General features: G+C 37.3%; 1 protein-coding gene and 2 long non-coding RNA genes across 3 annotated transcripts; 1 reads left to right on the forward strand and 2 right to left on the reverse strand.

Annotated features, from left to right (window-relative positions):
* The first annotated feature begins 403 nt into the window (after nucleotides 1–403).
* Nucleotides 404–3,200, forward strand: fabp7a (fatty acid binding protein 7, brain, a). The gene is made up of 4 exons (XM_076107999.1): nucleotides 404–629; nucleotides 1,267–1,439; nucleotides 1,521–1,622; nucleotides 3,006–3,200. The coding sequence occupies exons 1-4, from the start codon at nucleotides 557–559 to the stop codon at nucleotides 3,054–3,056; spliced, it is 399 nt and encodes a 132-aa protein (XP_075964114.1). The 5' UTR covers nucleotides 404–556; the 3' UTR covers nucleotides 3,057–3,200.
* Nucleotides 3,201–7,287: 4,087 nt separating this feature from the next.
* Nucleotides 7,288–7,833, reverse strand: LOC142968126 (uncharacterized). Its single transcript, XR_012959026.1, has 4 exons — nucleotides 7,689–7,833; nucleotides 7,543–7,587; nucleotides 7,399–7,440; nucleotides 7,288–7,320 (listed from the first exon to the last, which is right to left on the reverse strand). It is a non-coding gene; the product is annotated as an uncharacterized LOC142968126 (long non-coding RNA).
* A 3,769-nt stretch (nucleotides 7,834–11,602) lies between these two features.
* LOC142968127 (uncharacterized) lies at nucleotides 11,603–12,156 on the reverse strand. The gene is made up of 3 exons (XR_012959027.1): nucleotides 12,092–12,156; nucleotides 11,915–11,965; nucleotides 11,603–11,656 (listed from the first exon to the last, which is right to left on the reverse strand). It is a non-coding gene; the product is annotated as an uncharacterized LOC142968127 (long non-coding RNA).
* Between the last annotated feature and the right edge of the window lie 63 nt (nucleotides 12,157–12,219).

Raw genomic sequence — 12,219 nt, forward strand, 5'->3', positions numbered from 1 at the left:
TTTCTAAGTAATGACATTCTTATTAACCTCAGCTTTATGTATTAATTATGTATAATTAATTAAGTTGATTTTACATTTAATCAGCAAATGTTAGCAAGCTAACACTCTGAACTAAGATGAACATGGTAAACATTACACTTGTTATAATGATATTTATTTGAGATATATATATATATATATATATATATATATATATATATATATATATATATATATATATATATATATATATATATATATATATATATATATATATATATATATATATATATATATATATATATATATATATGAGATCTTTAAATTAGATGTATGGGGGGAAAAAACCGCAGACAAGTTGCGTGTCTTTTGTGCGTGTGAACATTTTGCATTGACCAATCACAGTCCACGAAGCGTTTTGGAACATCCAATCAGATTTCCCGCTGCCGCTCGAGTCCCCGCCCTCTGTCCCAGTATTAATTTGGCAGGCGGACGGACACGCTGCAGGATTTACTGCACGGAGAACAGAGACCGTTTGACTGTTTCACACTGAACTGGACCAACAGCACTTGCAAAAATGGTTGATGCTTTCTGCGCAACATGGAAACTGGTCGACAGCCAGAACTTTGATGAATACATGAAGTCACTTGGTAAGATAAATAAAAAGAGCGACCCATGCTGCAAAATACGACTGCTTGAAATTAATAATATGCATTTTAAACAAGTACATTTCGAAAGAAAGATGAAAAATGTCAGTATTGCATTTTCCAGTATATGTGTATATATTCAGGTTCATGGTCCCTCATAGAGCCAAAAAAAAGTGAAGGGGTGATATTTAGCTGATTAGCTGGTTGCCATTTACTGTTGATTATAACATGCATACCAATATGTAACACGTTTCTTTACAAAACAGTGAGATAAGAACAAGGTCAGAGTAACAATCAGAAGGGTCAATACAGTAGCAAGCCACGGACTAATGTTAAGATGCCAGAATGGGATCAGTTTGGCTACAGACAACGGAGACACACAGGCGAATTACAGAATACAGCCTCTTAAAATAAGATGGGGAGATTTAAAGGTAGTTGGAAAGGCTTTCTCAAGGTAAAAAGAGAAAAGAAAAAAAGTTAGATAAATTACTTTTCTGCTTGAAATAAGATAGTTAGTAGGATAGTTGCTTAGTTTTCTCAAATATTTTCCCTGTAAGTACAGAAAATAAGTAAAATAAATAGTTGTGATTGTCTTAATTTGTGTCCACCATAATAATAATAATGCACTTTTTTTTGACAGGTATTGGTTTTGCCACAAGACAAGTGGGCAATGTCACCAAACCCACAGTAGTGATGAGCCAGGATGGGGACAAACTTGTGATTAAAACCCTGAGCACCTTCAAGAACACTGAGATCTCCTCCAAACTTGGAGAGGAGTTTGATGAGACCACGGTTGATGACCGACATGTCAAAGTAAGCTGAGTAAAAAGTCAGGGTGTAATCTGACTACGTATATGGAGACGGTTCAAATTTATACTGTGCTTGTGCTTGCAGTCTATCTTCACCATGGAAGGAGACAAACTTGTGCAAGTGCAGAAGTGGGACGGCAAGGAGACCAAATTTGTCAGAGAAATCAAGGATGGGAAGCTGGTGGCGGTAAGATTAAATAACACACACAACTTAACCCTCCTGTTGTGTCAAATTGACCCGTTTCAAAGTTTGAAAATCTAGAAAAAATATTTGAAAGTACTTTTTTTGTATGAAACTTCTTCTGCTTGCCTTAATTTGTTTAATCAACATGAAACTTAAAAAAAAAAAGTATCATGTATTTGCAACCCCCCGACTGCAGGTTTATATTACAGAGATGATGTTCGGGTCAATTTGACCCGGCAGTGAAAGTGGAGGCTATAAGGGGTCAGAAGGGTCAAGTTTAGACCATTTCTTTCTTTGAAAATGTGAGACAACATATTTCTACCTCCCACCATGTTTCACCCCATTTCTCACACACAACACACACACACACACACACACACACACACACACACACACACACACACACACACACAATATTTCATCCCAATCACACAGTCTCTTTCTCACTACCGCACCTGTGCGAGAAAAACAGATACTGTTTTGGCGGGAACCTGTTATTTTCCCGCCCACACTTAGCAGGGGAGGGGAGAAACATACGAAAGGGTTGCTTGGGAGTCCTACCAACACTCTGCAGATACACACAACACAGCAGCTTACTGTAGGACAGCATACACACACACACACACACACACACACACACACACACACACACACACACACCTCTCGTTCATTGTGTTCATATCTTTTTTTTTTTTTTGTAAATGTCTGTTTCTTAACACTATAAATAAACATAAATAGAGTTTACTTTCAATACAAATCCTAATGACTCATTTGGCTTGATTTTGAGTGAGCGGGTCAATATGACCCTGAACAGCAGAGGTGTCTCATCTCTATTTATCTACATCACCCCATGAAAAAAAGAAAGTTTCAAAATGTAAAAAAAAAATTTGAAAGAAATACATGTTATGGTAGTCTAATGCAATTTATATCTAGGTTTTTCCAATGTACCAAAAAAATAGTTTGAACATGTATTTTTCATGAAAACGAGTTATGCGAATTGAACTATGATCTATAGTGAATAACTCCATTCCAATAAATACTGATTGAATTGTTAGTAATGGTGTTGGTGATGAGGTACAAACTATATTTATTAGGAATTTTTGGTTTCTGACAACTTTTGGATATAGTATGAAATGAACTACAAGTGAGAGGGTACTTTGTACTTGTCATTGTGATTACATTCATCAGTTTATGGAGCCATTCACATTATAGAGTACTTGTGTGAAGCACTTTGACTGGCTTGTTAATGTTGTAATGACCCACATGAACTGCAGAAAACCTGCTTTACCTCCAACAGGAATGACTTTGCATTAAAACCACATCTAAGTATTAACTGGCATCATGTAATACAGGTTGTCTTTTGCTTTGTCTCTTCTCGACCTCCAGACTTTGACTCACGAGGGAGTCCAGGCGGTCCGCACATATGAGAGAGCCTAACTTCCCCATCCACTTCCATGAGCAAATCATTCATGCACTGCAAACGATCAACAAGGTGTTCTCCTGTTTGTTTTACAGTATGCAGTGATTTGCACTTGATTTGCTATTGTAACATGAGATACATATTTTGGGAAATCTTTTTTGTAAGATCTTTTGTAAGAAATTCAGACTGTGAAGGGCCTAAAACTGTTTTGATCAGTGTATGTTAAAAATGGAAAAATAAACTACTTGTCTAAACCTTAATGTCTCAGACTTTCTGAATGGAGTCCTACATTACTTTTCAAATATGTCAACCTAAGTTGTGGGAACAGTGCTTTCCCTGTGATGGGTGAGTTCCAGGTGACAGCTGCAGGGTGACGGTGCAGGCCAGAGCCGGCCGTGCCGCAGCAGCAGGTCACACTGACCATTGAACTCATGGGAATGAATGTCCTCTAGTAACCCCCAGATGGTCAGAGACTAGGAGCTGGAGGGGGTGGGTGTGGTGATGTCACACGCCTCGGGATAATCCGGTTTTAGTTGTGGTGTCATTACGTAGAGGCATCGTTCGATGGGGTGTGGACAGATGACAGCCAACGCTAAGAAAGGACACTGTGCCGGATGTGAACAGTTTGTATCAATCCAATATCCCACAGTTAGTAGTCTAAGATTAGAGTCTGTCAGTAAACCTTTGTGATCTCAATCTTAAAGTTCCACCATCTATCCTCCATCTTTCCCACATTTTAAGAAGCCAAGCTGTCCTGCCCTGTGGGTTGTGTGTCTTGCCTACTGAATGCTGTGACTACAAGTGGCCATTCTTCTTATCTCAATGCACAGGCTGCCAAGCGTTTGGCCACCTCTGAATAGCGCGCGACACAAAGCAACCGTGGTAACTGGAGTGGAACTCATTTGGCCATTGCTCACTGAATTAATTTCAATCAATATACGTCTTTATGCTCCAGTTACACAGTATGCCAAAATAAATGCCTTTATTCCCACAAAAGCAGGCAATATCATTTGCGTAAGTATTTAGGGTGAAAACGGTTACAAGGCAAGTTCAGGCGAGTTTATGTAACAATTTTCACAGCAGCACAATCACACTGAACATGTAGAAAGGGGAGATTATCAGATTCCGTCTTGGAGAAAACCGTGAGAGATAATAGTTTAGTGAAGCTTCTCTTGTTCTCAATACGCTACCCAAGAGAGCACAGGGAGTGTCCTCTTTGTGTGGAATCTGTCAGCGGTGTAAAGTGACCAGTAGTAACCCCTCTCTGGCCTCAATAGGGAAATACAGCATGAGAAACTGACCATCGACTGTTGTCCCCTTCAGTTTGTACGGACTCACTCTTTGTGTTGAAAAGACGAGACTTACAAAAGACACACTTGTATTGCTATGTTTTAATGTCAAATTGCTACGATTCCCAAAGAAGATGTAATTGAGAAATGATACATAATGTGATTTTTAACTGCAGTTAAAGAGCAGTTGCAGTAGTAATGGTTCAGGGGATAAATCTCTCTATGTTACCACTTATTCAACTATTTACAACAGTGTTATTTTAAATATGACTTGATAACTTCTTGTTCTCGCAACATCACTGACAGACATATGTCAGTTATTGTTATCAAATGATTTATAAGTTCAAGTATTTAGTGTTGCCATTCTCAAAGTAGGGGAAAAAATATCACAAAAACATTTGTGAGCATAAAACACACACACACACACATCATCATGCACATTTCATTCATGGACTATTAGATAAACATACAGTGCTCTCATCACTGAGATATTCCCCAAAAAATGTATGTATTGCACATGTTTACAAGTGGGTTTTAGGTACAATTCAGTTAAAACAATTAAAACAAATATTCATCTACTGTCACCATAAATCTAAAAGCCTTCTGTTATTTAGCAACAATATCTTTTTTTTTTAACTAAAATTCATTATCTCAAAATAAATATTCAAAGACAGTCCACTGCCATTTTGGGAACAAAACAAACAGCTACAACAGTGATGAAGGAGCATCACCATTAAACTCAAGCTGTTACAGTCAATTGCAGGAGCCTGAGCTCACTGTGAGCTGCAGAGGGTCTTATGCACCATCTACTGTATGGACTAATTAAGAGTTTGTTTCTATTATAAAAAAGATAAGGGGATTTACTCTTGAGTAGATTTGGGATTAGTGCCATAAACTCTAATAACTGTCTTCGATGCGGCATATGCAGCAAAATATAAAGAGCCGTTAGTAAACAACAGCTGGTGCAAGCCAAGAAATAACGTACCAGTTTACATCTGACGCCATCTGCATTAATTTAGAGTGTAATCCCATAATGGGCAGATATAATCCAATATGTAAATGTTTCATTTCAGTGTTACACTCGATGTCAACATAACAACGTTAACAATAACATTCAGGTTTTCAAACTAACCTGTAAATAGCTGATTCTCGCAGCTCTCGTCATCATCTTTCATACTGTTACTCTTCAGAGATTTCGAACATGTGACTTGGATTTCATTTTTAACCAATACCAGTATTCGAAATCAATCTGAAATCATGTAACCCACACTGTACATCACAGCACAGGATATTCGTAAAATGTAATATGAATCCTGTTACCTTCTGTATATACAGTAAATGGGATGTAATAATATAAGATATGCATTAATATCATATATATGTTAAGAACCTGTTCAAAAGGTTACTACAATATATATCGTGTTTCTACATTTTTGCACACAGTTTTTGGTCTATCAACGAATTGCTGTTAGCCACATCCCTTTTGACTGACAAAAAAAATCCATCACATGTGCCCTGCTGTTGATGTTCCAGCTTGTAAAACATCTTTGATGCAGTGCAAGAAAAGAGTGATACTTGCCCTCTCATTGACTAAAACAAGCTGCATCAAATTCAAAAGCCTTAAGTAGAAGAATTGGAACAGAGTGAGCAGTTGGAAAAAAAAGCTTTTCCAACATGTCGTCATTTATTCATTCTCATAGTACAGGCAATGCAATGCTTGTTTTTAGCGGCAATGTCAAAATGAGGAGCTGCACATGTCGGCAGTTAAATAAGACTTTAAAGGTAGTGTTTCATCTGTACGTTTGGGAGCTCTCATATACAGTGCGTGGTCATTCCTTTTGACACATAACAGACAGTAGACAAAAACAGAAAAACTTTCCTTTCATTAGATAGAGGAATATGTGTGAAAAACAAGGTTTCCTCGAATTTACTGAAATAATATCAATAATTATGGAATAATGCACAAACACTATAAATGTCCAGTTGTAGATTCAAGGGCTTTAAAAGCTGGATAAGTTTTAAGCATTAAAAAATATGGCCATCTACAATGCAATGAAGGAAAACGCTGAAACACATGGTGCATAAGAAATGTATGTACGATTACTGTACAAACCACTTTTCAAGTAAATGTGGGAATTGAACCTCTGTCCGCCTAGAATCCGCATTTGTGGCCGTTTTTGTACCCTGTTTACAGCATTATGTTCCTTCAGAAAAAAAAAATGCACCATCATATTTTTACTTGCATGTGTTGCCGTGAGCATCTACATGAATGATCCACCGAGGTAATATACTATGTTGTTCCATCATTCTCAAGATATCCACCTTTCAAAACAATTAAACACAAAAAAATAAACAACAAATTAGAAAGGAATGACGCCGGCTGCATGTATTTGGTACGAGAGCTCAACCAAATCTGGAAGTAAAAGAAAATCGGACCGTCGCATTAAATCCCCCATCATCGTCTGCTGTCCTGGGTTTTCTCATGAAAACCAGCAGTGAACAGCAGGCTGCGTTTCAGCAGCTCAGGGCGTGACCTGACCTCGTCATTATCAGTAAAATTGACTAAATTGTAAACCTCAGGCTGGATTCAGACTGAAGCTTCAAATCTGCAGCGGTGAGAAGGCGTAGAAAGGGAATTGGGCCTCGTCCTCGTCCACAAAGAAACACTGGAAGTAGGGCTCCTCTGTGGAGGACAGAACAACACAGGGCAGTACAGTTCAGTACACTGTGTTCCTCGCCTCTCTCTGGCATCCTGGAAGTAGGCCGCGCATGCAATTTGCACACTTGTGTGATATTTCGGTTATGAGAGGCGACTTCGTACTTACCTTCCATTTGAAAGCTGTCTGATACAGAAGGCTCAGCTATCAAAATAAGAACTCAATGTTAATTATAAAACAACACAGTGATATGTTACTCTAGAATACTGCTTTCCTATGCAGTAGACCACCTTTTAATTTATCCTCCGTGGCAACCTTCTTCTCAGCAGATATTTCTACAACAAAAAGAGCATTTTGTGGGTTCAAATAAAGTTATAAGATTCAGAATTGAGTTGCTTAACAAACAGTTTTACCTTTCTTTGCTGGATCCTGTATCTCTTTAAGAACTCTGTCCTCTGTAAATGGACAATACACCAGATTAATAACAACAATTAACAATTATTAGTCAAAGATTCAAACCACTTCCCGCAGAATAGACAACAAGTGCTGTACTGTACCTTTAGCTTTCTCTTCTTTGGTTGCCCTCTTCTCAACTGTTTTTTCTAAAATAAATAAATAAAAGTTATTTTTGTCTCCAGTGTACAGTAGGCTAGCAGGTGTACTATAAACGGTCACAAAGGCAGTTTCTTAACAATCAAGATACCTTTTTTTACAGGCTCTGTTTTTTCTTTACGAACTCTGACCTCTGCAATAAATCACAAAGTTTCCATAATTGTCCAGCATATCGTAGATGTATTGAAGTATTCAAACACTACTTAAAGCTGGTCGTATGCTGTACCTTTCTTTGTTGCAGTGGGTTTGACTTTTTCTTTTAGAACCTCATACGCTGTTTCCCAAATATGAAACGAACACGTAGGCAAGAAATGGACAATTACAACGTAGTTTCATTGCCAGGCACAAAAAACGTAATGTTTTGTTTTATTTTACAGCTGCGTGAACGTTAAAGGGGTTTCCTTTCTTGCTTGTGTAAGCCAGGTTAGCATATAGGCATGTTTTTCTAGTTCCAGAATGACATTGGCTGTGGCTCATTTACTTCAAACGTATATGTTGTTATGAAAGGACATGCTTAAGGTTTAATGGCAAAGCAAGCAGTGAAAACATCACCACCAAGAGAGTTCTTAGGATTGTTAAAGCTACCAGCATGCGTGTTCAGTAAGATACTGGATACTATTGCTCAACTATGCACCTGTTGTCTATGAACCTATGATGCATCATGTATGGTTTATAGAAAAACAATCTATGGTAGTATTCTGTAAATTATTGTCTATAAACCTACAGCAAAATACTTTCTTGCTGATTCAAAACGTGTGCAAATCTTAATTTCAGATGTTTTCTATAAAGAACTCTTCGACATTTTCACATTCAGCAGGAAAATATTCTCAGCCTTCAGATTACATGTTGCGATCTGATTACCACGAAGGTAACGTGGTTGCATAAAGAGCTGCCTCTAATGAAGCACCACAAATGTACCTTTCTTCACACGGGCCAGTTTGGCCTTTTCCCTAGAAATGGCTGCATCATAAGGAAGGAAATGCAATGGATTCATCAGCATATACTGTATATAAGAGACTGTTAACGTAGACTCAAATGCATCTCCAATTGACTCCTGGCTTGTTCCATAATACATTGATCTAAATAACTGTGAAATAATATACAATTGTCACTTTAACACTTTACCTTTCTTCACTGCAGCAAGTGTGTCCTTTTCTTTCGGAGTCTCCAGTTCTGCAAAAGGGAAACTAAGGTCAGGCGGGACACAGAACTTGAGAGCGGAAGCCACTATTAGCTCCTTTTCCAACAATGCATATTGCAGCTGGGGCCACAGCATTGCAACAACAAGATGAATGTAATCTCTAAAAGCAGCTTGCAGAGCATGAGCGATCTACAACTAGAAAGCAGTAATTCGTTTTAGAAAGTGCATCTCTGTTGAACAGTTATAAAAGCCTAACAACGTCTGTGTATGCAGTGCTTTGCAGAACTACACTTGTCTGAACAAGCAGAGAGTATTCCTCAGAATCACTGTATGGAAACAGCAGTTTGCCTATTGCGCTCAGGCAGTGAAATCACTTACATAATGTTGATCATTGTTGGATCTCATAGGCAAAATGCTTGTTTCTCTCCTCTGCAATCCAATCAACATTGACCTACAACATTGACCTACACTGTGTGATTAGATCGCTATAATTACAATGTCACATATGGATTACTGCTCCAACTGAAGCACGACTAATGTACCTTTCTTTACATGGACTGGTTTGGCCTTTTTCCTCAGCAATGCTGGGAGAAAAGGTAATTAATGCATGTTTATTTGTGACAATACTCAATGCTAAAAACTAACACAAAGGGATGATATATATATATTTTTTATATTCAGTACATTTGTCACCAAACATGACCGTGGTACCTTTTGGTTTGACTTTCCCCTTTGGCACTGTAGGCTCTGAGTAGATAAGAATGTAAGCATGTGTTGGTACTCGGTAAGCTTTATACATAATTAGTGTCTAATTATTTGATACCAAACACAGATAATCCAGTGCAAGCTACCTTTCTTCTTCAGGAGTGATTTGACCTGTGAAATACTGTGTCTTGTCTATGATTTCTTTGTTGTTGACACTTACCTTTCTTCTGATGAGCTGGCTTAGGCTTCTCCTTTGTTACCTCAGGTGCTGAGTGTAATGAAAATGATTTGTGTTAAGGATCGTTAAGCTTTTTGCCAAATAATGATGGATTGTATCGGCATTACCTTTTTTGGCAAGAACTGTCTTGGTTTTAGGTTCTAAAGAGAAAGAAGAAGAAAACAAGTGACGTGATTGAACTTGCTTTTTTCGACAGATGTTCTTGAACTACATCACGTCTCTTAAAGATTTGATTTAAGATGTCTGCTGTTAACATTTTCTGGAAATCTGGAATTTAGTTTACATACTCTTAATCTGATTGAAAACAAAAGAGAGATAAAGGCATTGTGAAATAAGGAATGGAGAAAAACAAACCTTTCGTGGGAGTCACTGGCTCGGCCTTCTTCTCCTTGAGAACCTCAGCTTCTAAAGCAAATAACAACAAAAATATAAAAGTTGTCATCTTTTAACATTTCATATAAATTAGGTGTAATTTAAATATGGATTATATTTGTTTGATTAAACTAATTTAATCTCTGTCTCTACCTTTTTTGGTTGGTGCTGGTTTGACATTCTCTTTTGGAGTTACAGGCACTATGAAAAATTAAATATTGTGTGAAAAGATACAGTTAAATAAGATGAAAATAGAAAGCACCAGTTTTTTTTTAATTCAAAACTCACAAATGGATGTTGAGCAGTTAGCACTTCAAATAATAAAAGGCAGAGCAGTGAACATATGAAACATATTGGAATTAGTGTGTAAATAAAAAGATATACCTTTCTTTAGTGGCACAACCTTCACTTTCTCCTTTGTTATTGAGACATTTTTGTGCGGTACGTCTGCCGCTGTGAGAAAAAAAAGTGAATGAGTAGGAAAACGAATTGCTTTATTATTTTAAACATGAACATTAATGTTGATTAGTGTCCTCTTACCTTTGACTACTGGGACTGGTTTTGTCTTGAGCGGAGCAGGTTCTGTGTCAGAGGATTTTAGGTTTGTCATTCCAGAAAACAAGATGAAAAATAATAAAACTAAATACAAGTACGCGCCTCACCTCTCTTTGTTAGAACCGGTTGAGGCTTCTGTTTTGAAACGTCAGCTGCTAAAGAAAACATATTTAATGATCAGACCGAACCTTGATGACATACATATTTTGGTGATATATAATGTTTAAAATGTGCCTTACCTGTCTTTGCAGAAACTGCTTTGACTTTCTCTTTGGGCGCCTTGACTTCTGAAAACAAGTAAACAAGTGTAGTCTTAGGCTCATAGACTCAACCCACTAAAACATGGACGAATCTGAATCTGATAAAACATATACTGTACACCAAAAGTAATTTACCTTTTTTCATAGGCACTATTTTGACTCTCTGTTTCACCAGAGAGGCATTTCTGGGAGCGCCCTCTTGTTCTGTCAGCAGCAGAAATGTGAAAATACAACACGCATACGGTATGTTATTGCAGTTCAAGATTTAGTTAGTTTATTATTCTTATGTTATTATAAAATTCACAACTTATACCTGTTTTCATATCAACTGGTTTGACCTTAGGAGCAGCAGCTTCTGTGTGTCAAAAGCACAACCGGGATAGTTTTATATCCATTGTAACAATTAATCGTTTTTGCTTTTTGGTTAATTGAAAACAATATCAAGAACTTCGAATAAACAAATACTGTGGTTCTGTGTCACAAAATAGGATGGAGAGTTAGTGGAGATTTGCCTTTGATGCAGTTTGTGGTGCTGCTGAACTATTGCATTACGCAGAGAGATGTTTTTTTAGCCTATCCTCATTTATATAAATGGGGTATAAAGTTGTTGATGTCAGGATATTTAGTGTTTCAGCTACAATTTCTCAGATTTGTACGTTCCTCTCTGATTAAGACAGTCCCCAAATGGGTTAGAATGCAGCATCCGTGGGTCTTTGCATTACCTGGTTTTACAGCTTTATGTTTGATTTGTTCCTTTGGTTCCTTCTTGGGCTCCTTATGAGCGGCCACTGGTGAATAAGTGGATGAAGATAACTGTTTATAATGTGACACTTTCTTTTGAGATATAATTATTTATCTGTTGTACAATCTGTCAGCACACCAAAGATATGCATAACATGCGAGTATATTTTCATCCTTGAACATCTGATTAAATTATTGGTGAGATATATGGTTACGGACCATCAAAAGAGCTAAAAAAAAACATAAAAGTTAACTTTTACTGATGAATTGACGGTTGACACAACATAATAAAAGCATGTTCTTACCTTTCTTTGCAGGTTCTGGTTTGGCTTTCACCTTAGGACTTTCAGGAACCTCTATTATTGATGAATGTTCAAAGAAATATAATTGATTAGCACAGAAAACTCTAAAATTCATCAAATACTAACCACAAGGATAAAATATCACTTTGACCAGATCTTTTAAATTCTGTATTATCTCACCTGCTTTTGTGACATTGAGATGTTCCTTCTTCAGAACAGATGCAACCTCCTTCTTGACTACTTTAATCCTCCTTGCAGCCTTTTTAGGTCCATCGTCTGAAATACAAAGGCAAAGCTGGTTGAACAGT

The sequence above is a fragment of the Anarhichas minor genome, unplaced genomic scaffold (genome assembly GCF_050575085.1).
Source record: "Anarhichas minor isolate MPS153535 unplaced genomic scaffold, ASM5057508v1 ptg000040l, whole genome shotgun sequence".
NCBI classification, from domain to species: Eukaryota; Metazoa; Chordata; class Actinopteri; order Perciformes; family Anarhichadidae; genus Anarhichas; species Anarhichas minor.